Genomic DNA, 14,728 nt, shown 5'->3' with positions numbered 1-14,728 from the left:
TTTGTGAGTTCAAGGCCAGCCAGGTCTACGGAGATCCAGGAAAGCTACACAGAGAAACCCTGTCTCGAAAAACCAAAAACAAACAAACAAACAAATAAATAAATAAATATAAAATAAAAAAATAAAGCCTGGAGTTATACACTGGGGTAAGAACCTGAATGTTAGAGAAGCAACCAGTGACCTCCTATTTCTTCCATCCCTCCACCCAAAAGGACTGAGATCCTCTCTATGCCCCACCTTACTGCTTCCTGTCCCACTAACTGTCCTCAGTCCTCCAAAACCTCTATGGTTAATTTTGGTCATCTAGTAGCTAGCTCCACCCTCTGATTCAAAGTAAACTTTATTGTCAGAATGTGATTAAAACATCACACAACGATCCCCTTTTCTTCTCTTCTTTAGACTCACACCTAACAAGGTATTCTATATGTGTTACAGTTACTTAGTAAACACAAACTGAAACAAACCCCAGTTTGGTCCTCTTCTTGCTGTAGCTCCCTACCTTGGGATAGCTATTGGCATTTATTTTTATTTGTCACAGGCTAGCTGCCAAAATATCCAAAGCCTATTCAGGTGTGGCCCAAGCCCACCTAGGATAGAAGTGCAGTATACATTGTGGGTCCGAGTGTAGCATAGATTGTGGGTAACAGACTGAACTTCTTGACATCTGGGATCCCACCCCAGTGACCTGGTTTTGCTATATAATGATCTAGAGCAGGTATCACCAACCACATCCTCTAGTGTCTAGCTTGTTGTATATTTTTGTGGAAAAAAGAAAAGATTTTGTTGACATACAACCACATCTATGTCCATTTGTTTACATATTGTCAGTGACAATTTCACGCACAATGGTGAAGTCGAGTAGTTTCAATAGATACACTGTGGCCCACAGAACCTAACATATTAAGTACATAGCTACTGCAGATGAGGTTTGTCAGTCTCGGGTTTAGAATCTGCTCATGATAAGGTTAGAGCAAGTGCAGTCTCCGAGAGTCATAGGAACTTGTCATAAATGTCAAATTCTGTTGTCAATGTCCATGTCTAACTCTCCTTGCACGTGAGCTGGTGTAGTGGCTTACTTTTAACAGATATTATGGCAAAAGTGACAAGTTGTCATCTCTGTGGTGCAGCTACAAAATAACCGGGGGTGGGAGTGGGGTGCTGCTGTCTTCTTGATTGGCATACTTTGGTGAGACCAGCTGCCATTTAGAAGAGGCTCACTCTGAGGGCCACTTCTGGCCAATTGCTAGCAATGACCTGAGGTCCTTACAGTACCCAAGGAACTGAATCCCGCCAATAACCACCTATGTGATCTTAGGAGCAGCTCCTTCCCCAGGCAAGTCTCAAGATGATTCACAGCCACAGCCAACACACTTGGAATGCCTGAGATAGGGTCTATCTTAGGGTTTTTACAGCTGCGATGAAACACCATGACCAAAAAGCAAGTTGGGGAAAAAAGGGTTTATTTGGTTTATACTTTTGTATTGCTATTCATTATTGAAGGAATTCAGGAACTCAAATAGGCCAGGATCATAAACAGGGCAGGATCTTGGAAGCAGGAGCTGATGCAGAAGCCATGGAGGGGGGGGGGTGCTGTTTACTGGCTTGCTCCCTCAGCTGGCTCAGCCTGCTTTCTTATAGAAGCCAGGACCACCAGCCCAGGGATGGCACCACCCACTATGGGTTGGGCTCTTCCCCACTGATCACTAATTGAGAAAATGTCTTACTGCTGGGTCTCAGGGAGGCATTTCCTCAACTGATGCTCCTTCCTCTCTGATGACTCTAGCACGTGTTAGCACATAAAAACTGCCAGTACAGGGTCTGAAGCAGAGGACACAGGAAAGGTATGGTGGTTTGAATGAGAATAACCCCTATAGGCTATGTTTGAGTGATTAACTGGTCCTCAGTTAGTGGAACTGTTTGATAAGGATTAGGAGGAGGTGTGGCCTGGTTGGGGGAGGTGTGTCACAGGGGTTGAGCTTTGAGGGGTTTTTGTTTGTTTGTTTGTTTGTTTGTTTGTTTTGAGCTGAGGATTGAACCCAGGGCCTTGCGCTTGCTAGGCAATCGTTCTACCACTGAGCTAAATCCCCAACCCGAGATTTGAGGTTTTAAAAGCTCACACAAGGCGCAGTCAGTCTCAGTCTCTCTCTCTCTCTCTCTCTCTCCCTCTCTCTCTCTCTCTCTCTCTCTCTTCCTCTCCCCCTCCTTCCCTCCGTCCCTCCCCCTCTCCCTCCCTGCTACTTTCAGATCAAGTTGTTAGTTCTCAGCTACTTCTCTAGCATAATGTCTGACTGCATGCTGCTATGCTTCCTTCCATGGTGATCAAGGACTAACTTTCTGAAATAGTGAGCAAGCCCCAATTAAAGCTTCCTCTTATATGAGGTACCTTGGTCATGGTGTTTCTTCCCAGCAATAGAATAGTAACTAAGACAGAAGAAACTTGCTCCATAGATATTGTTTGATAATAAATTTTAAGCCACTAAATTTGGGGGTGTTTGTTATCCAGCAACTGATAACCAATACAAACCCTAAACTTGTAGTCTAGATCTTGGTACACATTTTGTGCCAATTTTCAGTACAGAGAAGGATAAAATCATGGACATACATGAAGCTGGCCAGTGTCTGAACCTCTTTTCTGGAGTTCAAGACCCTCTCTATCTATCTTTTCCCACTAGGGCGGCATGTTCTCGACTACTCCATGTGAGGCCATAGTCAGAAAATGAGATGTCAACTACTCAATAAATACTCTCTGAAGGGTGGACTCCGAGGACTACAGCTTCTGCAGGGCTATCCTGAGCTGAATGTGTCAATAAGTCAGCATCTCTGTAATGTGTGATTTAAGCTATCAGTGTCTATAGGTAGTCGCTGGCATGGGCATGAGATGAATACTTGCCAGCTTTGAAATGTGGATGAGTGCTGTGGAAATCAGAAGTCAGAGAGCAGAGAGTCTGGCATAAAGGTGGTATATTTGGGGGTGATTTCTGTGTCCCTTCAGGGTCTGGGCCTACTCTTTTTGACCTTTGTTTCTCTGGTTGCCCAGCTTTCTGGCCAATTCTGGGAACCATCCAATTTTTTCCATTAGGTTCTCTGTCTGCTTAGGATAGTCAGATTTGGCTCTGAGAAACTCAGCAGATGTGAATGAACAGAACCAGTGTAGTAATATATGATAAAGATGGAAAACTCTAGGCCCAAGAAGAGCGATCAAGTTCATGGCTAATGGATTTTTACCAGTTGTCTATGCACAATTATAATATTTTGTAATAATTTATTTTTAATTATGCATTTTAATTGTCTCTCATTGAAACATTTTATGATGTTCTTTCATGTCTTTTGGTAATGATTTGGACAGTGCTATAATTATTTGATAGCCTCTTTTCATTTAGTACATCATAGTAATTTTTCCATGTCAGTAAAACCACATTTAAAAAGGCCATAAAAATTGGGCCTGAGATCCACTGACTAGTTTGAAAGGGGTGGTGAGTGGTGCCTTTATCTAATTGCTTGGCTCTCTTTTGGCAATTCCACTGCCAGAAAGGGAGGCTTTTAGACGAAAAAATTGCACAGATATGCATTATGTGCCCCTGTAACCATAATCCCATTAAGTGGCATATGGATAATTTCTGCAACTGGTCTGTTCATGTTGGGCATTTCATTTGCTCTATACATTCACCTACCATTAATATTCCCACACTTGGCTTCTGCTTTTTATTATCTGCTTATTTATTTAGGGTATATGTGGCGCTCTCTCTCTCTCTCTTTCTCTCTCTCTCTCTCTCTCTCTCTCTCTGTGTGTGTGTGTGTGTGTGTGTGTGTGTGTGTGTGCGCGCGCGCGCATGCGCGCGCTCCCAAACATAGAGAGAGGCCAGAAGTCAATCAGGTGTTTTTTCCTCATGAACTGTCCACTTATTTTTCTGAAACAGGACCTCTTACTATCCTGGAACTCAAGCTGTAGGCTAGATTTGCTGGCCATCGAGTCCCAAGGACCCTCTTGTCTCTGCCCCTCCACTGTGATTACAGGTGCAGGCCACCACACCCCACTTTTTATGTAATTGTTAGTTAGGGCTTGAACCCAGGTCTCCATGCTTGTACAACAAGCACTTTACCATCCCCCTAGCCTGGTTAGCCCAAAGGTATGGTTACCTTTGTGCCCATCAATATCCACCGAACTGATATCCCCAATGTTCTCTTCCTCTGTTGATGTGAGAAAGTGCCATTTTACAGTGTCCTCTCACATTTCATTAATTTTTTGAGGCTGACTGGAGGACAACCAGTCCCTACAAGAAAAAGCTTCCAACAAGGTTTTAGAGAATTCTCTTCCCTTAGCAATGCCTAGGATATGTAAGAAGTTCTAACTGACTAAAAAAATAGTACATTTCATGAGTAAATCTTGATGACTCTTTCAAGAAACTTTGATGAGGCTTGGAGCCCATGTTCCATCTTGGCTACCAATATGTAGAAGAACGTGGCTCCCATTGAACTCATTGCTATTTTTATATAAATGTAAGTTTTAGTGTGCTTTAAATTCAACGGCATCATGTAGGAGTGCTGTGACTTGAAGAATTCAGACCACTGGTTAGCGTTATGTGATATTTTTTATTAAAGAACAATGGAGCGTCTAGTGTGGGTAATTTTAGATGGAAATTAGGCGGAATGACTGCTGGTTCTGGCCAGGCGCTATGGGACTCTTCAATTAAATCACCATTGACCCATGCTCTTCAAAAACAAAATAACTAGCCCTCCATTCGGCCAAACGCTCAGTGCTTATATGGTCCAGTAATTAACCACCACATCATCTCGGGAAGCAAACACAGCATCAGAATCTGTATTATGTAGCTGACATGTGTGAAGCCTGATTTTTGCCAGCTAAGGAAAGGGTAAGCTAAACAAAGAAGTGGTGAAAACAGAATAGTGATGCTATGCGGGTTCAGAGAGCAACACTGGGCAAACAGTGTCAAATGAGTTGACCAGGCACTCTACTGAGAACTGCAAACTAGGAAGTCCCTTTAAAAACAAAACACAACACCAACTCTGCTGACCTCAGTAAATAATCCTATGTTTAAAAAAAAAAAATGGGGATAATTCTCTGCCACCTAACAAAGAGGCCTATGATGAGAATGAATGATCTTATAAAATGTTTTGACGTCTCCAGAAGCCCTTCCTAAATGTACACGCAGTTCCCGTTCCTGACCTTTTGACGATCTGCCAGTCTTGATTGGTATTCCTAACGTGGCTCTCCCCCCCCCGCCCCCATTAAGTTAACTCGGACTCCCCATAACTAATTAATTAATTAGTGCGAGAGTCACTATTTTAAGCGGGAGCCTTCGCCTTCAGAAATGGTTTCTAGGGGCCCTTTATTGACCCGCCAGCTTTAAGGCCTTAGGAACCCCAGGCTCAGCTCCCGGCGGCCCAGCGGGGCTCGATTGCTCTCGCCTGGGCGCGACGCGGGCTCCCCGCGGCTGAGGGGACAACACGACGAGACGTGCGGGCGGCGGGCCGGCGCAGCGAAGGGCCCCGCAGCCGCCCGCGCCCCGCGCCGGCGTCCGCAAGCCCTAGGCCGCCCCGGAGCCGGTCCGCGCGCGCACCCGGCCCGCCCCTCGCGCCGCGGCCCGCCCCTTCGCCTGGCGCCGCCCGCGCGCAGCGTCTCGCGCCGCCCGCCCGCCTGCCGGGAAACAGCCGCGAGAGCAGCGGCCGCCGCGGCCGCCCGCACCCCTCGCCGCCTCCCCGCTCCACCGCGTCGCCCCGGGCCGCGCGCCCGCCCGCCCGCCCGCCCGTGCCCCTCGCCGTCTCACCGCGTCGCTCCGGGCCGCGCGCCCGCCAGCTCCCGGCTAACGCTCCCTCGCGCTCGCCTCTGCCTGCCCGCTCGCCCGCGGCCGGTCGCCTCAACCGCCGCGCTCCGCCGGGCCGCGCGGCCCGCCGCCTGCTTCCGGGGCGGGCGGACTCTGGGCGCCTGGTGTCGGCGGCCACAGCGACAGCGCCCCCGGGAAGCGCAGGAGGAAGCAGGGACGAGTGGAGGTGCCGCAGGCTGAGTCGCGGCCGGGATGTCCGGGCAGCCGCCGCCGCCACCGCCGCAACAGCAGCCGCCGCCGCCGCCGCCCGCCGCCGGGGCCCCGGGCTCCGGAGTCGCCCTGCCCGCGCCCGCGGCCGCCAGCGCCGGCTCCTCTCCGGCCGGCTCGCCCGGCGGAGGCTTGGGGGCCGCGGCGGCCGCCCTGCTGCTCCACCCGCCGCCGCCGCCGCCGCCGCCCCCGGCCACCGCCGCGCCGCCGCCCCCCGCCTCGGCGGCCGCCCCCGCCAGCGCGCCGCCCGGCCTGGCCGCGGGCCCCGGCTCGGCCGCAGGCGTCCCGGCCCCGGGCCTGGCGGCGGGCAGTAGCAGCGCCGCGGCCCCCTTCCCGCACGGCGACTCGGCCCTCAACGAGCAGGAGAAGGAACTGCAGCGGCGGCTGAAGCGCCTCTACCCGGCCGTGGACGAGCAGGAGACGCCGCTGCCCCGGTCCTGGAGCCCGAAGGACAAGTTCAGCTACATCGGCCTCTCGCAGAACAACCTGCGGGTGCACTACAAAGGTACGGGGCGCGGGGTCCCGCGGAGAGATCCGACGGTGCGGGGCGAGGCTCTGGGCGAGGGAAGGTGAGAGAGAGTGGGTCTCCAGGTGGGAAGGAGGTGGGATTCCTAGGCCGGGAGCTGGACGCTTTGAGGGAATCCGGGATGACCGGACACATCGCACCTTCTGATTTCCCCGAGATAAATCTATGGGCCGGAGTTGGGTTACATTGTTCTCCAGGTGGAGGGTCAGGCGGTCTCCTCTTACGCAGCGCGGGTGAGAGGCACGATTCCGAGGTACAGTTTCTAATTAAGGGAGCGCAGAGATACACAGGAGGGGGAGGGAGGCGTGATCAGTGGAGGATTTGTCCCAAATTAGGCCGGAGATTGTCTAGGGGGACAAAAGGACAAGGGGCTCAAGTTGGCCATCATTGCACCTTATTGAAAGCAACCGGGAGGGTGAGAGGGGGAACCTCAGGATTCCCTGTTTTCTTCGGGGAGCCGAAACCCGCCCCTCCGGATGGGAAAAGCCCTGTGTTTCCGGGTTGATGTTACATGAAGTTCTGTTGAAAACAAGGGTTTTAAGACATGTTATTTAGCATTTTGAAGAAAATTGACTTGTATTTTGCACCTGCAGTTAGCAGACTAACCACCTTAGGCTTCTGCTTCTTCCCACCCCCACTTTTCCTAGGTTAAAACAAAGCTTAATCAAATCGGTTGTATAGAAAATCATAAATGGCAGTAGGGGGTTCTTGAATTGTAGCTCAGATTAATGGCATGCATCAAGTTTACTTGTGTGGAAGGGGTAAAAAAAAATTGCAGTGACATCAGTTTGGAAGCACATTCTGTGTTTCAGGCCCTAAATCTAACGCAGGAGCTTTTACATTCTAGCCAGGTTCTTTTTGATTGGCTCTAAAGGAAGGGTCTTCGGATCCTAGTGACAAGCATGTAAGAGGGCATAACAACCTGGCGATAAGATTCTGAAAGAATTCAGAACTGGGCTTTGAGAAGAATCTTGATAAATCAGCTACTATTTAATTGGAAATGAGTATGGCAACAGAAATCTGCTGCATGATTTGGCTGTAAAGAATCTACACAAAGATAGGCCTTGTAGAACATTCCTTTTTATTCTTGCCATAGATCCAAAGAAGTGCTTACCATTTCGAACGCTGTGTTCCTTGATCTAAGTGGCTGAAAATTTCAAAATACTGAAGGTTTTTTTTTCCCCCTTAGTTAGGACATTTTGTTGATTTCTTTCTGGATTATTACCTAATTTTGTTTTTAAATTTGTGTGAACAGTGAGTGCTATGTTATGAAGTGTTTACTTCTGTTTTGGCTGCCAGAATGCTTTTGTTAGATTTGACAAAACTTTATCATTTTAAAATAAAAAGCTTATAAAAGCAGAGACTGTATAGTGGGGAGGTTAGTGAACAAAGAATCGTAGCTTTCCCGAGTCCTGGCAGTCGCTGGTAATATTAGGTATGTTACAAGAGAGGGCCTCAGTTTCTTCTGAGTGATGTGGGGAGTTGGACTGCATAGTCCCTAAGGAAATTTCCATAGAACTTAAGACTCGTGATTATGGCTTATTTAACATTGTAACATGCCTTGATTAGTTGTATTTACTTCTTTTATGTAAAATTAATCATCTGGCCCAGAGACAAGTGTGTGCTTATGTGGTTGGGGTTTGAATATTATGATACTGCTGTCGCAATGATTTTTCCTGTTGGCCTTTTTATGACTTTCTGTTGTGTAACGTTGAGATTCACTTTCTGGAAGCATCTCTGTTTTATAAACATAAACCATTAATTAATTCTGGAAGAAGAGGTGTGTTGTCATCCTTTTCCTCTGTTTTATCTCCTCTTTGTTTCTCCCTTTCCCCCATGTGACAAAGACAGTGTCTCTTTTCCAAACCTTCATCTAGTCTTGTTATTTTAAAGTCTGTGTGTTTTCTGTTGTTACTGTTTTTCCTGTGTGTCTTTTGAGAGGAAACCAAATATACTGGGCAACTTTGACTCAGTAGCAAAAAGGAAGTCTTGTAGGTAGTGAATAATAAAACTTGCAAGTCACAAATAAGAGTAGATGTTTTATGTAATGTATCATTGTGCTGCCTTGATTTTTTTTAAACACAAATTAATCAATGGACATTTTTCTGTATAACAGAATTTTAAAAGATTAATCATACTTGTTTTCCAAGAATGATGATCTTGATTTCTTTTCCTCTGAATAAATTCTGTGTTTAAATGTTTTTCTAAATTGGAATTGCTGATTATGGAAACAGTTTCTTTAGTGATTTAAAGGTCCCATGTTAACAATGACAGATACCTAGATAAAATGAATTGAATTGCAGAAGAGTTACCATGTGTGTAGAATAGTGTATTTTAGGTTTTTTCTCTATGGTGTGTGTGGGGGGGGTATGTGTGTAGGTGCACACCATGGTGCAAGTGTGGAGCTCAGAGGACAACTTGTAAGAGTAGGTTCTCTCTTTCCACCATGTGGGGCCTAGACTCAGCTCATCAGACTTATTGGCAGATGCCTTTACCCACTGAGCCACCTTGCTGGCCTTATATTAAAATTTCTGAGGCTTTTTATTTAACAGTCACACATCTGTTATCAAAACAGGGATGGCCCTTTTATTTAAAAAATTGTCGATATTGACTAATTTTTAAAGTGACAGGTTTAGACTTAATTATAATAACTTTATTTTATTTTTTAGTGAATATTAAATAAACATTTAATGAATGCGACATTGGGTTCAGTGAGCCTACATGTTTCAATTATAGATTACACACATGCGTGCATGTGTGCCGTCACTATTAGGATGCTTTACAGAGACCCAAGTAGATCTGGAAAGTGGAAGCATCTAAAGGTTAGATTTTCTCAGTCACAAGTCAGGCAAATTTAAAAATTAATTTTGTGGGGCTGAGGCTGTTCAGAGCACTTGTTGATCTTGCTGAGACTTGGGTTCAGTCCCTAGCACCCAGTTCCAGGAACCTGATGCCCTCTTCTTACCTTTTTGGACATCAGGAACACACACATGCATGCAGGCAAAACACTTTTACACATAAAATAAAATACATCTTTACAATTTTAAGGGAAAAAAAACTAATTTTTGTTGACTCCAAATTTTGTGATCTTTGTTTTATTTTTACTACATCTTTCCATTTGTGTGAGAATAATTTCACATTTCTAAAAGACAGTTGTGCTCAAAGGCACTTCCCATTAGGGGAAAAGGTAACTGAAGGTAAATGCAACAATGCTTCAGAAAAGTTGGGGCTCTTTGATACTCCTGACTTAAAATGCTTAGGACAGATGCAGGAGAATTGAAACTTGGGAGCCTGAGGAAGTGATGAAATAGTGAATTGAACTTTTTAATTGAAGCATCTGTAAAATCTCTAAGTAGATATTGTTTTTATGTAAGTGGGTGTGTGTGGGGTAGAGGGGTATTTATGCCTGAATGCATGTGCCTTGGTGTCCAGAAGACATTGGATCCCCTGGAGCTGGAGTTATGGCAGTTGTGAGCCACCTGATGTAGGTGATAGGAATGGGTCCTGGGACAGCATTAAGCTCTCTTGAATTGTTCAGCCAAGTCCCTGAAGTTACTAGTTTTTAACCCTTACTAAATATAAGTATTTATAATTTTTGTATTTTTTTCTTAATACCTTTTTTTAAATTTATGTGTGTGCATGAAGACTTGTGTGTTGTGGCCATGTGCTTGGAGGTCAGAGGACAACTTCCAAAGTTGGTTGGTTCTCTTTCCATTTTGTAGGACCTGGGGGATTGAATCTAGGTCATTAGCAGCACTCACTGAGCCGTCTCACTGACCTTGTATTCCTTAAGCCTGAACAAATATTTTAACAAATGTTTGCTTACCAGGACAAAGGCCTGTTAAGGGTGCTGAGAAGAGGCTTAGTGGGTAAAGTGTCTGCTGTACAAGCTGGAGGGCCAGAGTTCAGATCCCACCACTCCCAGGAAAGCAGAGTGTGCTAGTGTGTGCCTGAAACTCGGGGGTGGGGTGGGGTGGGGGACATCAGTGCGTGGCGTGGCAGTAAAGGACATAAAGGTGTGTTTTGGGAACTTGTTAATCAGAGAACAGTCAGTTCCAGGTTCAGTGAGGGATCATAAAATAAGACTAAAAGGTGATTAAGGAAATTAATTCACTCTCATGGGGCGATTTAAGAGATCTTTAAAATCAAGAAATTTATATTGGGCATGGTGGTAAACACCTGTAATCTCAGAATGTGTGAGGTGGAGGCGGGACTTCTAGGCCAGCCTGGCCTTCATAGGAAGATCTTGTATTAAAGAATCAAAAAGATTAAAAGTGAACTGAGTTTTCTCTGGGATCTCTTTGCTAAGATTTTGGTAAGTTGGCCTTGATTGAGTTTAATAATTATACTCAGAAAAAACTAGTTAGTTGCCATGGGGCAGAAAATTCTGGTGAGTTTGTATGTATTCCACTCATTCATTCTTTCACTTGAGCTTTTCTCCATGTTTACTTGGTACTGATTTCTGGGTCTAAAGATGATTAAAATACTGTCTTTGCCTCACACAACTCAGAGAACATAACAGTAGGAAGGGGAATGTTAGAGGACACGGTGGAAGATAGGAGCATCGAACTTAGGCTGACCCTGGAAAGGATTGCAGTGGTTCACAACCTTCCTGATGCTGCCGCCTTTTAATACAGTTCCTCATGGTGTGGTGACCCCCAGGCATAAAATTATTTCATTATTACTTAATAACTAATTTTTCTACTGTTAAGAACCATAATGTAAATATCTGATACGCAGGATATCTGATAAGAGACCCCTGTGAAAGGTTGTTCGACACCCAAAGGTTGAGAACTACTGGATTAGAGAGTTAGTCATGGGCAGTTCTTCGAGTTAAGCCCAGTGGCCAAGCTTAAAAGATGAGAGCAACAGCTTAGACCTTACTCATAGGAGCTGGAGAATCATCAGAAGATTTCAAATAGGAAGTGCTTGGATCACATTTACATTTTTGTCAGCCCTCACAACTGATTGAAAGATAGATCCAAGTGTATAAGACCCCCCCCCCCCAAAAAAAAAAGCCGATTCCTTTAGAAAACTTGCTTTGAAGACTAACTTGATCAGTGTAAGGGGCAGAGAAGCGCATCATATATCCGTGAGATTTTAAAGGTAGTATGGAGATAGGAGGAATAAAGGGAGAAATCTAGAAGGATTTCTAGCTCTGTTATTCTTAAAGTGAACCTTGAGTCTGATAGGTGTAGAAGATGTAGCACTGTCTGTTACAATGTCTTTGGGGATAGATGAAAATGGGAGTCTTTCGTTTGTTTCTGAGACAGGATCTTACTATGGAGCTTTGGCTGGCTTGGAACTTACTATGTAGACCAGGTGGCCTTGAACTCACAGATCCATCTGCCTCTCAGCCTTCCGAATACTGAGATTAAAGGTGTGTGCCACCGTGCCAGGCCCCAGAAGTGGGAATTTTAATCTGAGATCTTCGTGGAAACCAGGAGATGCTGGAGCGGGGGAGGGGGAGAATGCCCTGCAGAGGAACAGAATCAAGGGTCTTTAAGTGATCTCAGTAGTGGAAAGCCACAAGGTTCTGGATATGCTGCAGTTGAGAATCAGCTACAGTTGCAGATTTTGGGTCTCCCCCTATGGGCTGCTTATCTTTCCTTCCCTATTTGAAGCCCTAGGGCCTTAGGGCACCTGATGTACTAATTCTCAGTTTCTTGGATAGAGCTTTTCGTGGGCTGTTAATGTATGAGCTGGTAGTCTTCAGATGGGGTGCTGACATGTTGGATTAGTTACTTTCTCATCACTGTGACAGAAGAACTAGCAGAAGTAACATGGGGTAGGACTCTTTTGAGAGGGTCCACAGCCTTCATAGTGGGGAAGGCTTGGTGGATGCACATGGCTGCAGGACTGGGAGACTGTTTGATTATATCACTATGGATCAGGAACTAGACACTAGTTAGGCTGAAGTAGAGCTTGTCTATGGCCTCTGATCTGCCCCCAGCCACTCACTTCTTCCAGCTCAGTGGACACCACCTCTTCAAGGTTCCACAGCCTTCCCAGATAGAGCTAATAGCTGGGAACCAGTTCAAACACATGTGCCTGTGAGGGACAGGTCCCACCCAAAACCATAACAGCTGTGTTGACTTAGTTTGGATTGTGGGTAATTATAAAAGGCAAACTATAGTAGCAGCAGCATAGACTGAGTCCTGCTGTTGTCTTCATTAGGGACATTGTGAGGCCTTATTCCTGGGAAGAGGGATCTCTGTTAGACTCTTTGAGGACTCACTTTGAGGTGCTAATTGAAACTGAAAATGTTGGAGTGTATGGAGTGAGGGAGCGCCATGGCAGAGGCAGAACATGTACTGCATCATTAAAAAGCAGGTGGGGGCCAAGAAGAAATCGCTTCAAGGAACCTGAGTGGAAAGGAGCATAGTGTCCCAGGAGCCCAGCAGAGGAGATGAGAAAGGTGGAAGAGCCCCTTAGTGTGTGGGTGTGGGTAGTGCGGGTGTGGGTAGTGCGGGTGTGTGGGTGGTGCAGGTGTGTGGGTGGTGCGGGTGTGGGTAGTGCGGGTGTGGGTAGTGCAGGGGTGTGGGTAGTGCGGGTGTGGGTAGTGCGGGTGTGTGGGTAGTGCGGGTGTGGGTAGTGCGGGTGTGGGTAGTGCGTGTGGGTGGGTAGTGCGTGTGGGTGGGTGGGTAGTGCGGGTGGGTGGGTAGTGCGGGTGTGTGGGTAGTGCGGGTGTGTGGGTAGTGCGGGTGTGTGGGTAGTGCGGGTGTGGGTAGTGCGGGTGTGGGTAGTGCGTATGGGTGGGTAGTGCGTATGGGTGGGTAGTGCGTATGGGTGGGTAGTGCGTGTGGGTGGGTAGTGTGTGGGTGGGTGGGTAGTGTTTGTGTGTGCGTAGTGTGTTAGGGAGTAGGCCTGGGAAATTTATTACTGGATTTGGAATAAGGTCATTGTAGCCTTGGGGAGAACAGTTTGGATTTCATGATGGGAACAAAGCCCAGGTGTGGAGGGGTCCAAGTAGAGAGAATACAGCACATAGAGCACACTTGAGAAACATAGGAAGATTAGGCAGTATCTAGAGAAGGTTAAGGGAGAAAATCTTTGTTTTTGATGGCTGATAATTACATTTTAGCTAAGGCTGGATTCGGATGTCATCTGGATAGATGAAAATCCCACATAATCAAGACTTCTTAAAATCTGAAAGTACTGTTAGAAACATTTTTAAGTCAGTCTTCGTTTAGTGTGTAGGTAAAACTGAAGTGACATGAAAATTGGTATGACACTACGATTTTATTTCAAAGTCTGATTCCTAATAATTGTAAAAAATTTAATAAATAAAACTGATATCAGCAAGGCCTTTTTTATTACTTTGAAATTTAAAAAATGTTTTTATTTACTACCAGCCTTAATACAATACTGGCAATGGTTTATAACACAGAGGCACAAAACTTTGTGAGAAAAACACACATTTTAGGAACATTGTGCTCTTAAAGGTTGAGGTGAAATTAAAAGAGAAAATGGCTGAAGGTATTTAGCTTATGGACTAATAGGGTAAAGGCTGGAAGGATAGTGCAGAGCACAGGTGAGTGGGTGGTCTTGGAGAGGAGAGAACCTTCTGTTCCTCCCATAGTAATAAACTGATGTGGACACATGTCACTTTGGGATAGCAGAGTGAAGAGCTGACTGTTAGCACATCTAATGGCTCCCCCATTTTCTTCATAAAATAGGCTCCCTGAACTTAGTGTAATGTGAATGAAGAAGAGGTGGATGAGCCTTTTGGACTAACTGGAACAGGTTGACTGGAGATTTCTGAGCATACCTTTAGTAGCACTGGGAAAGGCCAGGTGAGGTGATGAGTTCACAGCAATGACCATTTGCCACATTGTTAACTCTCCAGCAGAGGCTGACTGCCAGGGTGGCATCAGGAAAGTGGACTTGACACTGATGGAAGGCCATGGCTATGGCTTTCCTGGTCGGTGGTGGAAGGATAGGCTTATGAAGGAAATCAAGGGCATTTGAGGCCTTCTAAGAGATTCCCATTGTTTGTTCCTGGTCGAAGAGAAAGGAAGAGAAAAACCCCAAGGAAAGATTCAGAGAATCAGATAAGGTTTAGAAGTGAAGTCTTCAGAAAGTGTGTTGTGTAAGAAGACAATAGTTCTCTCTGATTCAGTACCACAGAGGCATTGCTGAGGAAACCCTG

General features: G+C 46.0%; 1 protein-coding gene across 1 annotated transcript in view; it reads left to right on the top strand.

Moving 5' to 3' along the window:
* The first annotated feature begins 5,966 nt into the window (after positions 1 to 5,966).
* Positions 5,967 to 14,728, top strand: part of Ranbp9 (RAN binding protein 9) — an 85,647-nt gene continuing 76,885 nt past the window's right edge. The window contains exon 1 of the mRNA XM_036186960.1: positions 5,967 to 6,555. Coding sequence (XP_036042853.1) covers positions 6,036 to 6,555 — 520 coding nt within the window. The 5' untranslated portion in view covers positions 5,967 to 6,035. The remainder of the gene's footprint in view (positions 6,556 to 14,728) is intronic.

The sequence above is a fragment of the Onychomys torridus genome, chromosome 5, assembly GCF_903995425.1.
Source record: "Onychomys torridus chromosome 5, mOncTor1.1, whole genome shotgun sequence".
NCBI classification, from domain to species: domain Eukaryota; kingdom Metazoa; phylum Chordata; class Mammalia; order Rodentia; family Cricetidae; genus Onychomys; species Onychomys torridus.
The sequence above is the reverse complement of the archived record's forward strand: the minus strand, read 5'-3'. Positions and strand labels throughout refer to the sequence as shown.